We start from the raw sequence: 18,111 nt of genomic DNA, 5'->3' as shown, positions 1-18,111 counted from the left end.
TTAAATAGAAATGCTTTTGATGATTAAAATTCATAAAATCCTGAAAATGAATGGAAAGCACATAATTTGGAAAAAATAAACTGATTTTGAAAAAAAAAAGTATTTCATAGGCCATAATTGTAATTTGTTTTAATAAATTGCTGTTAAGTTGTGTAAGTGTCATGATTTCAGTTAATTAGAAATGCTTTTCGATTTACATTGATTGAAACGGAAAAAAATGGAATCCAGAAAAATTAAAAATTAAAAAATATAATATGAAAAAATAAAACTAAATTTGAAAAAAAAAAAAAAAAAAGATTTCATAAGACCCTAGAGTTTTGCATGCTAATATCTGACTTGAAAACCAAGATGCTCATTCTGTTGCTGTGACCTAAAGTTAGGAATGATTCTATCAAAATATATGAAGTAAGACAGTAAATATATGAAAAAGAGGATAAATCTTTTGTTGCATGACCAAAATTAGTGTTTGGGGTAACGCATTACAAGTAATGCGAGTTACGTAATCAGATTACTTTTACAAGTAACTAAAGTAACGCATAACTTTTCAATTTACAAGAAAATTGTTAATTTTTCAAATAAGTAGTAATAATAAGTTGGGAGTGAGGTGAAGACCAGAGGCACTTCCTTCAGCCTAAAACTTATTAATTTCACTTTTAGTGTGAAAGGGTCTTTACAGTTGCCAAAAATAACTTTTAAGTTTTCTGTTATTAAAAATTATTAAGCAAGCCCAGCCCAGGTGACAAAAAGTAACGCAAAAGTAATATAATGCATTACTTTTCACAAAAAGTAACTAACGCAATTAGTTACTTTTTTTTTGGAGTAACGCAATATTTTAATGCATTACTTTTAAAATTAACTTTCCCTAACACTGATAGTGATACATGATTGTAAATATTCAGTCAAAATTATTGGTTGCAAGTAGACATTTCTGCTGTATCAGAAGGCAGATCACTAATCACGCTTACTGATAATCAATGCATCATGTTGCTGCTTGTTTGCATAAAGTAAACTCTGTTGCATTGTCACCTCAAATCAGGAACTCTTAAGGTTACGTTAAAGTTACAAAATGCATATTGTGAATGAAGTGCTTCTTTCTTGCATGACCATGCAGTGATGCATGTCTGTATAAGTTCTGTATATTCTAAGCATATTTCCTATAGTAAATGTCTATAATATAATGCAGGTAGCAACGATTGCACACGTTCATCTGGTTTTTATTGAATTTCCCTTTAGCTAAATCTTTAGAATTTCCTAAAATAAATGTATTTCTCTATGGAAATCAAGTAAACATTTAGGACTTTTTTTAATAATATACAATTTGTATATTTTATTTATTTTGTATTGCAAAGCCTAATGGTTGAGGTGAAAACTCTTGTTAAATATATCAGTTATGAAGCGTCAGTTTCATGACGTTTAAGCAGATGTGAGCATCCCATGCAGAACATCTACATCTGCGTCTGCTTTGGGCAACATGTAGGGAATGTTTTCAGGAAACGGAAAAGGGTATTTCAGAACCGAATCCCTTTGAATAGAGGTATCATTTGATAAATATCTAAAATGACTTGGAGTCACTCCAAACACAACAAACAGTTAAAAGCCAGAATAGAAGCACTCAGATTTGATAAAGTGACTTTCAGGCAGTTGTGTGTTTATGTCTGTGTGATTCTCACCAGTTCGCCTATATGGAGGAATATGTTGCTTACAAACAGAGTCATGCATTTTGTCATGCAGGAGCTCAGCAAGATGTTGAGGTTATGATAGAGCTGATAATTTTTGACAAAGTGGCACTCGGCAAACAGGTGCATTCAGCTAGAGAAACTGACTTTCTCTAAATGACTTGAAAACTTAGTTTTTCCCGCTCTCAGTTTGTTTTATCATTTTCATTTTCTGCTCAGTGCAGAGCAATCCATCATGCCACGTTTCTAAAATTCAGCTTATGACAAGTGTGCCGTCGTTTTTGAATATTTCTATACAGGCTGTTGCCACATGAATGTTTGACTGCCATGGTCTGATTAAATAGATTTAATTTTATCAATGCATTATTCAGATAAGTGAATAGACCGCGGCAAATGTAGTGACTCAGAGCTTTGATATGTTTTGTCAAGTTGCATGGCAACTTAAGGAAACATACCCTGTCTTTATTTAACCAGTAATCAATTTAATATCATTTTTGCTCTCAATAACTTTTCTTCGCAATACATTTCCTTGTTAGCACTTACTCAAAGAATGTCAAGAATTGCTTATTTTTTATTATTTTTAGGGTTTATTTTTACTCCTTAGCCAGTACATGATCATCTATTATCAAATAAAAATGTTAAAATCTTGAAAGCCTTAGTGGTTAGCAGGTCATACGTTCTGAAAAATATAAGATTTTAATTTTTATGGCTAAATTTAAAAAATAAGTGTTCATACTTAATGTGCAGGACATGGTGCGGAAAACAAATGTAAGATTTTTTAAGATTTTTAAGACAGTGTTCTGACATATGTGACCCTGGATCACAAAAACAGTCACAAGGGTTAATTTTTGAAATTGAGATTTATACATCATCTGAAAGCTGAATAAATACGCTTTCCATTGATGTATGGTTTGTTTGAAAAACTGGAATCTGAGAGTGCAAAAAAATCAAAATATTGAGAAAATCACCATTAAAGTAGTCCAAATAAAGTTCTTAGCAATGCATATTACTAATCAAAAATTAAGTTTGAATATATATAATTACAATAGGAAATTATTAAAAGATCATAATGGAACATGACCATTACTTAATATCTAATGATTTCTGGCATTAAAGAAAAAATAGATTTTTTCCTCCCTTTTTACATACAGATTCATTTCTGATAACTGATCCATATTTATCTTTAGTTTTAGGGAGTGGAGGCAAAGAACCTGTCATAAAATCATCTGTTTACTTCGGAAGTGCGACGAGAACTCGGGTTCATTGTAGGTTAACGAGGTGTGAACAACCGGTATCATAAAGCCTAAGTTTACAGCCTGCAGGAGATTCAGACTCACCCATCTAAAAGAATGCAACATCCGACAATATTGTGTCTGACATTTAAATGCTGCAATCCCTTAAATCCCTGAATATTCCCCCTAGTATTAAGTTCACACAATAGCATCACAGCCAAAACAACCTCCACCCTTCTTAAATAAACCCAAACAGAATCATGGGTCTGTCATGTGGGGAGGTGTGACTAGATCAACACTGACGTCCCACGTTGATCAATTTTTTTCATGGCTCCTGTATTGGTTTAGAATATGCTTTTAAAATTCTTAAAAACTTGTTTATAGTCATCTTTTCATTTAATTTGAGTATTTCAATCTATTATTTTACTCTGTCGCGCTTTGTGCTGCCCTTTATCTCTCTCAGCTGTTCTACTGTGGTGTGTTATGGGTTCATCGAGCTGGTATGCGGCAGGAATCTTTGGATCAAGGTAATTTCACTCTGTTTGAGATTTTCCCAGGATGTTAAGCTTCCCTTTACCTTTGTGTGCCTCAGCGAGCGAGATAGCATGCGACACATGTTGCAAATACACACACTGTGGCTCCCGGGGTTTGCCGCCAGCAGCGGGGCAGGGGGAACTTGAAAGATACGGATCGTAAATTACACCCGACACTAGAATTTCCCAAAAGGATCAGATTATTGCAGCCTGACTCGAGTGTGGGGCTATGCTGTGAATTCATGTGTGGTAGGGTAATCGTGATGGAGGGCTATTTGATTTGTAACGCCCCTTGCTGGAGGGCTAGAGGCCTCAATGGGGGACCTATCATTGAACCTTTAAGAGTGGTATTAGAGTAGTTCACCCAAAAAAGAAAATTAATTTACTCCCCCTCATGTTTCCTTTTTACCATCTGTAAAATAAAAAGAGTCACTTTTAGATCAAAATTTAAGTCATTACGCAACTGTTGCGACCAAATCATTGCGTCAGTGAGTTAAAGTAGATCAGTCCAACTTGTGAATGAATCATTCACCAAATCAAAAATTTAAACAGTCCTTCATTCACCAATTGGACATTGCTGCCTCTCTTATTAATGCCTTTAAAGAATTAGTTTACTTCCAAAATAAAACTTTCCTGATATGACTCATCCCTATGTCATCCAAGATGTTCACATCTCTCTTTCGTCAGTCGAAAAGAAATTAAGGTTTTAGAGGAAAATATTCCAGGATTTTTCTCTGTATAGTGGACTTTAATGGTGGCCAACGGGTTGAAGGTCCAATTTGCAGTTTGTATTGGTTTAAACGAGATGTCATTTACAAAAAAAAATTTATATACTTTTTAACCATAAATTCTCGTCTTGCACTACCTTGACTTCATGCATTACATAGTCAAGTTGGAAAGGTCATGCATAGGGTTGCCAGGTTTTCACAACAAAACCCGCCCAGTTGCTACTCAAAACTAGCTTAAAAGTAGCCCAATCGCATTTCAAGGGGGGTCCAGGGGTAAACTACACGTTTTGTGGTGGGGTTTCTCTGGTAAAATTAGCATTCCAGGGGCAAAATATTACGTTACCGAGGTTGCTTTAACCCACAGACATGAAAAACAACCCAAGGCAACAGTATGAAAGTAGCCCAATTCCACAGAAAAAACATAGACTTGGCAACACTGGTCATGCGTGACGTAGGCAGAAGTACCAACCTAGTGTTTACAAAGCAAACGTGCAAAGACAGTCAAATACCCTTTACAAAAAAAGGTAAAACTAGTTTGGAGGATTTTGATGTTGGAGGAGAAAATAAGATGTATACCCTACCTTTTTGAACCAGAATACATAGACAAAGAGCTTACCATGCGTGACTTTTCCAACATTATTACGCAATGCGTAAAGTCACAGACGCACCTCACAGAATTAGTGCTAGATGAGCATTTGTGGTTAAAAAGTATATAAACTTTTTTTTTTTAGAAAATAACCAATCGGTTCACTAGACAAGACCCTTATTCCTCGGCTGGGATCGTGTAGATTCCTTTGAAGCTGCATTGAAACTGCAATTTGGACCTTTGGGTTGCCAGGTTTTCACAACAAAACCTGCCCAATTGGTAATCAAAACTAGCCTAATTGTGTTTTGGTGGGGGTTCCCCACTAAAAATTACATTACCGTAGGTAAAATACACATTTTTTGGTGGGGTTCCCCTGGTAAAATTTGCATTTCAAGGGCTAAGTATCATATTATTGGGGTCGCTTTAACTTGCAGATGTGAAAAACAACCCGCGGCAACAGTGTTAAAGGGGTCATCGTAGGGCTGGGCGATATGGCAAAAATGTAATCTCTAAATATTCAAAGTGCAAACAGAGACTGAATATTTCAAGCATGATACAGAGCTACAGTATAGACATACACAACCTATATAGCCTACATACTAATAACAGCCTAGATATGTTATGTAGCCTAATTTGCGTGCACTGGGGTGTCACTCTCTAAACAAGAGGGATTAAAATTGCTTTTGAATGCGCGTGCGTGCTTTGCTTTCGGTTTCAGTTTTAACAATCGCGCCAAACTCTCAGCTGAGCTGAGAGTCACTTTTCAGATAGCCAAACCACTTATATAACGGAATTTGTGCTACCTTTTTTGTCGACAATTTCAACATCTTTTAATAATAACTCGAGGTTAGATTCACTTTCGTCGCTGCTTCCACTCTTTTTCATCATGGTGTCATCATGGTGTTAAATTTGCTTCGCAAAGTGCGTTAGGAAATGAACTTTGTACTTTGACGTGCAGACGCACGCTGATTGGGTGTTGTCGCATATTTCTGCTGTGTGATTGACTCTTAGATTAATCCATATCCAGCAAAAAATGTCTAGAGCTTATCATCGTTATTAACAGAAATTTTATCGCGATTCGATATGATATCGTTTATCGGCCCAGCCCTAGGTCATCGGATGCAAAACTAACTTTGAACATTAATGTGTGTTGGCAGTTTGTGTACACAACCACCCTACAATGATAAAAATCCACCCAGTGGTATTTTTTTTAATCTTTAAAAGTAATATTCCCTTTTTAAAATCAGGTCATTCTCAGCCTTTTGTCATTGTGACGGCACACCGACAGAGGGCACTCCTTAGATAGTAGATTGACATGAGCGCCTTACCTTAGACCCGCCCTCACTGAGCTGAAACAGTCCAACTCCAACCGCCATTGTGTCGACTCAAGTGCAGAAGAAAACAAGAATGTCTCAGATTGAGCGATTGAGATGTTCTGTTGTTGGATGTAATAATGAACATAGCAGTCATTTACTCCCGACATCTAAACCGTTGAAGACGCAGAAGTTTAACATTACTTTCGTTTTTAAAATGAAAGCACCGATTCCCATCTACATACACATCTATGTTCGTGCAAATCGTTCCTGATGCTGCTTCACCCACAGCAGAAGTGAGTATAAGGGTTTTTTATGCATCTTTGCAAATGGCCTTTCTTAATAATGTGCTTGTTGGCAAGTTTCGCTGCTAAATGCGGCTAAAGTAAACATCAGGTCCCAGGCTAAACATCACGTCCCAGGCAGAGAGGGGCGGGGCGAGCAGAGCTCATTTGCATTTAAAGGGCCATACAATAATATGAGTTGATATTTTGCAGAGCTGATTTTGACAAGGTTAAAGGGTGTTTTTTTTACACTACTACTGAAAATTTTTAACCAAAGTATATTATAGACTAGGGTTGCACAGTATACCGGTACTACGGTAGTATCGCGATACTAAAGCTTAAAAATAACCGCGGTGCCTTTGCATTTTTGAAACAGTAGTATCGTCCATAAGGTAGCACCGTATGAGCAAACACTGTTTGAACACTGAGGAACACTGTTTAAAACGTTCATTTGAACATGCACGCCAGCAGAAACATTACAAGTTGATTGCCAAAATGTCTTTCTGCTGTGCTTTGTGTAGTACAGGCTGAGTGTGTATACGCTTTATATGGTATTTATTGCTTCCCGACGCTTCAGTTCAGTTTAAAAGGAGAAGTTGCACGCGCACGTGGTTGTTCACGTCTGAATCAGAGGGTCTGATTCAGACCGTCTAATGTTATTTAAAAAATAGCAGCCCAAGAATCAATTATTAAACATCAAAATATTTCACTAGAAAGAATTTTCGTATTTTTATTCATATGCCCACTTTTAGAACAGGTGTAATATTTCGTTTCTTGAAGCATTGCGATCACGAATGCAATTCCATTCATTAACATAGTGGTTTTGCACTTGGTGCTTATCAACCATTAGATATGTATTTTTTAACATTATAAATGAATATGTTTTAATATACAACCTGCTAACTTGGAAATTTTAAGATATGGCAGCAAAATGCTTGTGACAGTTCAGCAATATGACACGAGCAAGATGTTTTTGTTTTGTTTCTGTGTTCGAATCCGAATCCGCGTTGGTTTGGGCGAATCACTGATTCACAATGCCATTCATAAAAACGAGTCATTTGATTCACTCCTGAATGATTCAGCCGTTTTGAAAGAATCGTTTGAATGACTCAGTGATTCAATCATGAACACTGCTGCCACCTGCTGGCGGTTTGAAGTTTCCCGTCATGTTCCATTCTTTTCCAAAATATTTCTATATTCAGAGTTTTGTATTTAAAACATTAGTCTTATAACATTATTTATGCAATTATAAATCCAGTCTAAATGTGTAAATACCACATCTAAATGTCACTCCATGAAGCTTCTGTGCAGTGCTCAGATGTGTTTAGTTTACATGATTTCATGTATAACAATAGCCAGTCATTCATTCACATTAATGAAGTATTCAGAGAAACATCTTGCCTGTTTTCATTTACATCTTTTTATTCATGAAATTTTGATTAATTTTGTAGAATTGAATTTTAAATGAACAGAATACTGCATGGTATCGTGATACTACTTGGTATCGCGATACTTCAGCTGGTATAGTATTGTAAGTAATTTTTATGGTATCGTGACAACCCTATTATAGACTTTTCATTGAGACCCTAAAGAATCATATGAAACTGTGGTAAATGGGCATCCGATGACCCCCTTAAAGTAGCCCAATTCCGCGGGAAAATTATGGACTTGGCAACACTGCACTAAATGGAGAAGATTTCTGGAATGTTTTCCTCAAAAATCTTACTTTCTTTTGAACTGAAAACAGAAATGATCATTACATTTTTATTTTGGAAGTGAACTAATCTGTAAAAATTCAATAAATGTAGCAACAAAGCTATCATAAAACTCCAGGAGACTTTGTGTATACCGCATTAAGATGCTTTATTGACATTTTTTAACTTAAAATGTTCAGTCTCAAATTCAGTGTAATTGCATGGAAAACAGTTATCAGCACAGTCTTTAGAATATTTTCTTTGTCTTACACAGAAGAAAGAAAGTCATGAGAATGCGTAAATGATGACAGAACTGTAATTTTGGATAAATTATCCTGTAAAATGAATGTTTAACATTTTAAAGGTATGCTAACTTATTATATCCCTCTGATTCAGTACGTATAACTTCAAAGGTGTTTTTAGGCTATATGTGACCCTGGACCACAAAACCAGTCATAAGGTTAAATTTGACAAAACTGAGATATATACATCATATGAAAGCTCAATAAATAAGCTTTCTATTGATGTATAGTTTGTTAGGATAAGACAATATTTGGCCGAGATACATCTATTTGAAAATCTGGAATCTGAGGGTGCAAAAAAATCTAAATACTGAGAAAATCACCTTTAAAGTTGTCCAAATTAAGTTCTTAACAATGCATATTACTAATCAAAAATTACATTTTGATAGGTTTACAGTAGGAATTTTACAAAAAATCTTAATGTAACATGATCTTTACTTAATTTCCTAATGATTTTTGACATAAAAGAAAAATCAATAATTTTGACCCATACAATGTATTTTTGGCTATTGCTACAAATATACCCCAGCGACTTAAGACTGGTTTTGTGGTCCAGGGTCACATATATGGTTAGCACTATTACTGAAAACCCTAAATGAGGTGACACCTGAAGTATGCTGAACGTGAGAATTTGCGGATGATCTCTCTCACATCTATACTTTAACCTCACCTGATTTTAACCCCTTATCCAAAAACACAACTAGGTGACTGGGGCAACCAAGGTGCAAACCCACCTCAAGATGCCATACCTTGCGCGCACATTGCAGGTGTGAGTGTGGGATTGGAGGAGAACTTTAAAGGAACCTAAACAAGTGCAAAGCTTGCTTTTGGTTCAGTGCAGACTAGTTTGCTACAGTTGGTTTTCAGCTGATAGAAAAAGCAACAAGATTCTGTGAAAAGCACAAAAGGTTACTTTAGTTTCAAATTGGTTTCAAGAAAAAGCAGTGTTTCTGAAAAAGTGTGTTTGATCTCGACAGCTACATTGTTGACAAAGCTGAAGTATGCTTTGCTCCCAGGTGGAACTTCTCAGGATGTTTTCCCAGTAATGCAAGAGTCAGCCATGCAAAGTCGGGATGGCATTTTTTGTGCTGACGAATTCTTGAGGGACATAACCTGCCCCCGAAATGTCCTTGCATTCTCCAACAAGGCTTTTGTTTCTCTGTGTGGGCTCTTTGCTCGGAGGGAGAGGGAAAAATGGGCACTGGAATGGTAAAGTATCAGCCAGCAGCTGTTGCGTGAGTGACAAACTCAAGGGCTTGTGATATGAGAGGCACAGAGGAGAGGAAGACAGCAGTAGCTGTGCTGTCCAACATTAAATGTGCTGCTGTTACAAAGAAAAGTACCTGGACACAATAATATTTGCATGCACTTAAGGGGTCTTTGTGCACCCCGAGCCCCCGTTTAACCGTTTTCTGTAACGTTGTAAGGATTTGGGAGTATGACTGCTGTAATGTTGCTGGCAGGGGGCTTTTGACAGGTTCTACATTGTCAATTTAGACTAGACAGACAATGTCTGAAGAAAATGTCTGTCATCACATTGTCCAGGTTGGCTTTTGATGTCTGAAATGATGATGAGGTAAAAATAACACAGATTCCTCCAGTAATTCTTTTAAGTGAAGCAAAGAAAGTCTGTCTTTTTTTCTAATAGGAGATATGCCTGAAGCTATTTTGTGACTGCTGCTCTATACAGTTATTTCCTAAAGTCTGCTGCACCTGTTGTGGGTTTGTGCTAGTAAATAAGATAAAATTGAGAAGTAGTGTTACAACGTCTTCATCGGTATGTCAGCAATGCTACATTTCTTACCTTTAGTTAACATTTCACTCAAAATAAGTGAGTTTTAAAGAATTTGTGAGGCTGTTGCATCTCAACAAATGTGGTAAACATTTAACAGATCAGGTCATTTAAGGCTAGTAAAGCTAAACAAATGAATAAGTAATAAAACGTCACATAGAGGAACTAATCAAGAATTATTATGAATCCTTATGAAGTATTTACTCATATCTCTTTATTTATTTTTCTCCTCAAACCGTTAAAACCATAAAATAAATAATAGCCTTTTTTTAATTAATTAATATTTGGATTAATCTGAAAGCAAGTTTTACATGCTTGGGCGTTTATGAATTAAGATAAATTATTGACAAGTGTTTATAATTTAATGAATTCAGTTTTATGTAAAGTGTTTAATTTCTTTGTACCAACAATGGTACCAACACTTTTTTGTTTTTGTTTTTGTCAACAGCAGTTTTAACATTTACAATAATTGTAAACTACATCAATTAATGAAGCATATCAAATATTTTTGTGGTGGATGGGTAAGTGCTCTTGTTTTCATTAAGTAAGGACATCTGCAGTTGCTCAAGCACAACATTATAACTGAGAATATGTTATTTTGTTATTCTCTTTTTTATTGTTAATAGCAAAGACATTTACAACTTGATAATTTTTGTTAAAAATGCATGGTTTTAGTCTGTTGAATACTCACCTGTTTATATAAAAATGCATGATTTTTTAGGAAATTAATCTACTTTGTTTAGAGAGCTAATATCTGTAGTAATTAATATGCATAAAATTTGAATGATGATGATTAACTTTATAAAAAATGGTTTCTGTTTAACTGCTCAATTAAGCAGAATTAAACAATTAAACAAATAAAGAAATTGTTTGTAACTGAAATAATAACTGAAAATGAATAAAACTGAATTAACTGAATTATTTGTATAAATAATACAGTACAAAACAAAAGTGTACAATTATATTTGTAACATCAGTTAGTAGCACAAAGATTGTTCTAACATTTTATGTTTGACCATAATAAACAAACATGTTTTAAACATATTTACACTAAAAGCTTCCTCTCAAGATATTTTTTTAGAAAATGTAAATCATTTAGATGTGTGCCTGTGCATAAAAATTTTCTTTTTTGGTTTTGCAGATGTATTCTGCTAGTAAAAAAATATTCATAGTAATCAAGAATGATTTCTTAGTATTTGTGGCTTTTTTAGCAACAATGGTTTCACATCAAGGAAGTGTTTGTTCAGCGCAGTAGGTTATTGCTCTAATGCATAATACAAATATCAAACAAATATCTCTAAAAATTAGTTTTACTATTATCCTATTACACAATGATTGTTTCATATAACTGTGATGCTATTTCTATGCATTTAAATTAATAATGTATGATAAGAGATACATATTTAATTTTATATATTTAATCAACACACCTTGAATTTATAAGGAATATAACTATCTTTCTTTTAGAGTTTGCTTTGTCTTACTGTGTGGTAGACCACACAGAAAGACTTCCTTGATTTATGGAAACCTAAACCTTAAGCTCTTCGAGTTTCCATGGCATTAAACATCTAGGGTAATGTGTGAAAAACTTAAATGTAAAATCAGCTATGATATTTGGAGGGTCTGGCAAACTTTCTTTGGGTGTGTCTTCACGGATATCGCGTTAATTGCATGCATCCGGGAAATAGCATGAGCTGCTTAGCCCCAGTAAGAGCAGCGCTTGTGTGACGTCATTATTCCGGGAAAAAACAGCATGGTCAGGTTAGAATATAGAGGCGTGAAACACAGACAAGCCTTCGAATCAGACCGTAGTTGACGTTTATTTGACAGGGGACAAGTGATGTTTTGACGTGTCTTTTTTACATATCATATAAGTGATTTAAGTGTTACTGTTTACTCTAAAAGATATATCCTGACAAAGTTGCTGAACTTAAAGACTAAAAGATGCTCGTATTAATTGTTGACTGCTTACAAAAAAATAATAAAAAAAAATGTTTGGTGTTTGAATGTCTTCAAATGAGCTCAAAGGAGGCTACAAGCGTTGATTTGTAGAGGAGGGTTAGAATTGCACGTGAGTCAAAACGTTGGTGATAGACGGATATTTATGTATTTTATAAATGTATATGTGTATTTTAAGCTCATAAGGAACTAATCTTACAAAAACAACTTTCATGTTGCTTTTGTTTAAACAGAAACCTCTTTAAAAAATTCAAAAACGTTCTAATGCTCAATATTCGAGTTCCGGTAATTTATTAGTTATTGTTTCATTTTAAAAAGAACATTTGAATGATAACTAGGAATAAAAAGGCTTTGTATCGTTAAAATGAAAAAGGATGCATCCTAAGATGTTATTATGACTCGTAGTGCCACTGTTTGAAGCTATTAATGTGGTATTTGGATGTATGAAACCCATTGAAACCCTACTAATACCTTGCATTAGCGAAATTTCACATGTCGGCTGCATGTGGGTTACATAAATAACGCGCATGTTAATTAGGAAATAAAACGTGTTTCAGCATTTGAGTAATTGGAATTGCTTAATTACACCCTAAATTCGACGCTGTCGCTGATAGAAATCATTTTGCATGCTCTGTTAATTTAGATATATAAGCCTACTGCGTTTGGTCAGGGAAAAGTATTTGCTTATTAAAAAAAATATATAGACTAATGAGCAGACTGACTTTGAAGGTAATGAGTTATTTAATTGTACTGCACTTTTGCCATTTTAGCATTAATTGTAATCTGCTTCGCTTTATCTAATAAGACGCGGACCTTATAATTACAACATCTTTGAGTTTGTCAATGCATCACATTGAGGGTTGCAGATATTGCTGTCGCTCTGCTGCATTTGTATAAATTTATTTATGACATGTGCGTGCGGCAGACTCTGAGAAGTAGCAACGTTCATCAGGTGATCGGCAAAATAGATTAGGTTCTTCCTGGCACTTTATAAGGTGAACTTCCACAGACAAAGTCTGCCCAGTAACAATCCGAAAGCCCTAGACGCGCGCAGAAGAACTATTGGCTATGCAAATTGACAAAAGGGGTGGAAACAATCTACAGCGAGAAAAAAAAGTTTTAAAGAGACATTTCCTATCACATTTAAAAGTGTTGAAACGAAGCAACTGTTGCAAAAGTACATAGCTGCGGTCTGTTGAGTTCTTGAGAATCACTGTAACAGGCTGGAGAACCTCAAGATGCTCCTTGATCAATAACTCACTGTAGATGTTCTGTAGAAGGTCTTTGAAGATACATTAACGCTATTTAATTCTGATGTCCCTGTTATACCAAATGCTAAACTGCTTTGCTACTTAAAGAACTTTCTAAATGGTTTTGTGCCATATGCACGTTGAAATCCGTCACCTGCATGGCAGATCGCAATTTTGGAAAGCTCACATCTCTTTTTGAGGCTTGGCTTTTTGATCCTAAATAGAAATATGATGCTTTATATAATGCATTGGGGGCAACTCAAGAGAATAACTATCATTCAGTTGCTATCTCTGTCGAGAGAGCGTTGCTTCATGCTTTCGCTGCATTTCCTAGAAAGCTATCTCGTTGACCACAGGCGTTGCTGCTTCATGTAAGATAGCTCTATTTCGACTTTGTGATGACTAGGTGGCGTTTTATTGTCCTTAAAGTCAAATAAAAAGGTTTTTGGCTATTTATTGGTCTAATTTGCGTAAATGTCTGTCTGGCATGACTGTTGACTATCATCAAGGATATGCATATTGTTTGATACAAAATAATATAATTAAAAAAAACTTTTTTAGAACTCTTTGAGATGGTTTATATAAGTTGAGTGTTGCGTTGGGTGCTCTGTGTTAATGTTTTATGTTTGCCCATCGTCTTAAAAAAAAGTTGCGCATTAATGGGTAATGAACGTAAAAGGGTGAACGTCTTGCATGATCCATAAATACAACAGCCAACATTGTAATACTTGTCCATCTTGTGGGGGCTATTGATAACCAGAGCAAGAGGGCTGGAAAAGAAGAGAAAGACCGATGTTGCGTCTGGCCAATAACAAGATCTGCTTTGTGAGGCTTGCGTCACACAGCCTTACATCTGCAGACCTCAAATGTTGCTGCGAGAGGAGCAGAGCAGAGCAGAGAAAGAGACTAGTGGGGAAAAGTTTGCAAAAGGATCAGGACTAACCTGGACAGCCCTGTAGACTGATTCTATGTGCCTGAGAAGTCCTTTCTGCTCTTTTTGACATTTCGCAAGCATTGTATTTGACTGTTTGTAGGCATATTTGAGATCGAAAAGGACTGTAACAATCATGGAACTGCTTTGTCTCGAGATGGACACCATTATAAGAGCCCGTCCTGACCCGAATCTTCTATATGATGACAGGGTACTACAGAGCTTGTTGACCATCGAAGAGAGGTTTCTTCCCCAGTGTTCATATTTTAAATGCGTTCAGAAAGATATTCAGCCCTTTATGCGGAGGATGGTGGCAACTTGGATGTTAGAGGTTTGTACTTCTCCGATCATTTCCGCGCTTACACCGTATCTTCAAAATGTCTAGCAAAGTGTTTTCTCCTTTATTCTGTCACGTAAGCTCAATGCAAGTAAAGGAGCTTCTTTAATATTTCCGAAGTGGCAGATCCGATTTTGTCGGGCGATTTATTTTATTGCAGTCATAAGCGCTGATTTTGGACCAAGTTCACGATTAGATTTGCAGGGGGATGGAGGTTTTCGACATATGTCAGTGATCATAAGCGCATATTTCCTAAAGTTTTCGGTTCTGTTAACACAGAGGACAGAATCGTGCTTAATGTTATTTATTTATTTTTTGGATAAATATTTCCATGCACACGTATGCACTTCAATGCTTGCCGCTGTGCTACATCTAACCATCGCCATGTTGGTTTTTCTTTCACAACAACTTTATCGCAACAAAATGATCATAACAACTCTTTACATGTGCATGACTTGATAGATGAGCGTTTGAGGTATATATTTCTGGTGGAATATATTGGGAATTGCTTTTCTGTAATTTTGTATAATTTTTTGAAATATATGGTTGCGGAAGGGGCGAGGGCCCGCACTGCTTCTTAACCCATGCTGATCGAAGTCTATAGCCTTGGAATTAAGTTCGGTTTTTGTCAGAATCTTTAATATTTCTAAACTTTGAGTGTTGAAAACGTTAGAGGAGGACCTTAGCTTTATTTTCATGTCTTAAAATGTCAGATGAATCAAGCAGGAGAATTTATAAAAATTTTTGAAAAAAATATTTCGGTCCGATGGTGACGCACTCATCTAAGACCGCATGCTACTTCGTTTAAAAAATCGTGTTTTAATCATATAAAACGTCGCTTTGAAAGCTTGTCAATTGTCGGGAATGATGTGAAAAGGATTGGTGATTATTTAGAGGTTTGAATAGTAGACCTAGACAATTTATTTATATTTTTAAATATTTTATGAAAATATGACGAATTAAAAAAAACAGATCCCGTACTGTGTTGCATGGGTGTTTTTTGGCTCGGGCGATTGTGACTTGAATTCATTTCTTACTGAATGAACCAAAGGAATGTGAGTCTATTGACAAAAATGTTAGAGTCCCCTTTTCATCCAATAAATGTATACATTTAACAACGACAAGACACAAAATCGCACTTTTTTGGAATCAATCTCTAATGTTACCGTGACGATTTACAACCTGTTATCTATGCAACTGATGGACAATATTACGTATTTCGTTTTCTTGTCATAATTATTTGATGCATATATATAGTCATTGTGAGTCATATAAATTAAACTAATTTTGTTGCGCCACGTGCATCTTTTCCTCTGAACTTATTAAGTTATGCCCTGCCCTTTCCAGGTCTGCGAGGAACAGAAATGCGAGGAAGAAGTTTTTCCACTGGCTATGAACTACTTGGACCGATTTTTAGCGGTGGTACCAACAAGAAAATGTAACTTGCAGTTGCTCGGCGCAGTGTGCATGTTTCTTGCGTCTAAATTGAAAGAGACGCGTCCATTAACTGCAGAGAAGCTGTGCATCTACACTGATAACTCAATCAGACCGCAGGAACTTCTGGTAAGCACCTAATAAACTCTTTGCATACTGAAACTTACTAAATTATCAGTAGTGACTGCTGGAAATTTGTTTACATACCTTATTCACTTTTTTCTAAATATATATTGCTGAGCGTATATTTGTTTACATTACAGTGTATACTGCTGTTATGGTACATTTTTTTTAATAGTCATCCCACTTAAAATAAACTTTCAGGTTATGCAAATACTTGTATACTTTAATTTGTGATGGAATTTTTTATATTGTGTATGTTTACAAGTCAATGACATAAGCAAGTTCTGTTTGACAAAATATTCTGCCGACTGATGGATGTTCTCCACAAACATTCAAATATCAACTCAAGGGTATTAGAGTACGTTTCCATGCATAACAGGGCTATTACGCCATCTAGTGGCAACTATGCAACCCACAGCTACATTAGGGCTGAGGTCTTGTTCCACCTGTATTTGTCGGTTTAATGTATGTAGACTTACAGGAGTCGAGTGATTTTAAGAGCGACTACTTGTCGTTGACTAATTGGCTAATCATCATTCAGCTTCTTCAAATGTATAGGTTAACTATATGAGTAATGTTTTAAAGGAAATACTGAGGACATAAAGGCAAAATATGCTGGTAAATTATTCATTTCTCAGTGTCAAGGGGAAATACAGTACAGTGTGGTGTAAAAACTTTTGACTGTTACGCCTGCACTTGGTTTTTCCTCAGCTCTTGACACTACTGGCTCATCAGTGTCTTTCTAGCGGAAATGGGCAGTTTTCTAGTAGCTCAGGCCGAAGATTTTTTTTTTTTTTTTTAATTTATGAGTCCTCAAAAAATTGCTGCTGTGGGCAGCCTTGTGTTTTTTTCTTAGCCTGGTCAAGTGTTATATCTTTGTTATTGTTGCTGGAGCTTCTATGGTCTGCAAAGTCCAACAGATGCAGGAAGCCGAAGATCAGCTGTCACAGTCGTCTTCATTTTTGTCCTCGTTAGCTGGCAAAGAGTTCTTGTAAACAAAACCGCAGTGGCAGCCTGGAGGTACAACTGAAGGGCTAAAGGAGGAAGTGGGTTCCTGCATAAAGGCTATGTTGCAAGAGTGTCACTAAGTTTTAGGGCTGGCCTCAGAGCACTTATGAGTTGACACTGGACTGCTGAGTTGATAGTTCACAGAAAAAAAGGTTACTTAAAACAGTTTTTTTTGTGGTCATTTTTGGCCTCGTAAAGGTTCAACAGTGTGCTTATGACCATATTGAGTTGGACAATACAGGTACACAATCATTAGTTGACATTTTATGTACTCAAAATTTTATTTTATTCACCAAAAATGAAGATTCATCAAAAGTCATAATTTACTCAACCTCCTGTCTTTACAAACCTGTATGACTTTCTCATGCAGAACACACAAGTAGATATTTTAAAGAATGTTTGTCCATACAAAGTCAATGGGGTCCAAAACACACACGCATTCTCTTCAAAATATATATATTTTTTTGTTCTCCATAGAACAACACCAAGGCACACCAAACAGATCATGCATACTGCTTTTACTGCCCAAACTTTACAGATCAGTTAGAAAGCAAAGGCTCATTTTCACATTAGCGTGTAATTGGTTTTCCTTTGGAGAATGCCTCTGCTCATAGTTTACATTCCATCATACCTCTCTTGGTGTACCAGGAGTCAATGTTTTTTATTGAGCGAATGTGGCTCCAACATGTCATCCGGGCTGCATGTTCACATCAGGCACCTCCCCTGAGAAGAAAACTGACAAGAACGTGTAGCTGTTTGTACTTTTGTGTGAGTCACTCACCAGTGAAATCCAGCAAAGAGAGGAAGTGGAGAAATCATGCATTAGCGGATGGCAGCCATTGTATTCCTTCTCGCTTAGAAAGCCGTTGCAGGACTATACTTTAAACCTAATCCTTTGTCGGTGCTTGAGAGCAGTTGTAAAGGCCTAT

The 18,111-nt window shown here is 35.9% G+C and overlaps 1 protein-coding gene across 1 annotated transcript in view; it reads left to right on the top strand.

The window, feature by feature from the left end:
- The first annotated feature begins 14,210 nt into the window (after positions 1–14,210).
- The window catches only part of ccnd2a (cyclin D2, a), a 9,300-nt gene continuing 5,399 nt past the window's right edge, over positions 14,211–18,111 (top strand). Inside the window, exons 1-2 of the mRNA XM_073831620.1 lie at positions 14,211–14,611; positions 15,965–16,180. Of these exons, the coding sequence (XP_073687721.1) occupies positions 14,417–14,611; positions 15,965–16,180 (411 nt within the window). The 5' untranslated portion in view covers positions 14,211–14,416. The remainder of the gene's footprint in view (positions 14,612–15,964; positions 16,181–18,111) is intronic.

This window comes from Garra rufa, chromosome 25 (assembly GCF_049309525.1).
Source record: "Garra rufa chromosome 25, GarRuf1.0, whole genome shotgun sequence".
Classification (NCBI taxonomy): domain Eukaryota; kingdom Metazoa; phylum Chordata; class Actinopteri; order Cypriniformes; family Cyprinidae; genus Garra; species Garra rufa.
This window is presented reverse-complemented; position numbering and strand designations above follow the sequence as displayed.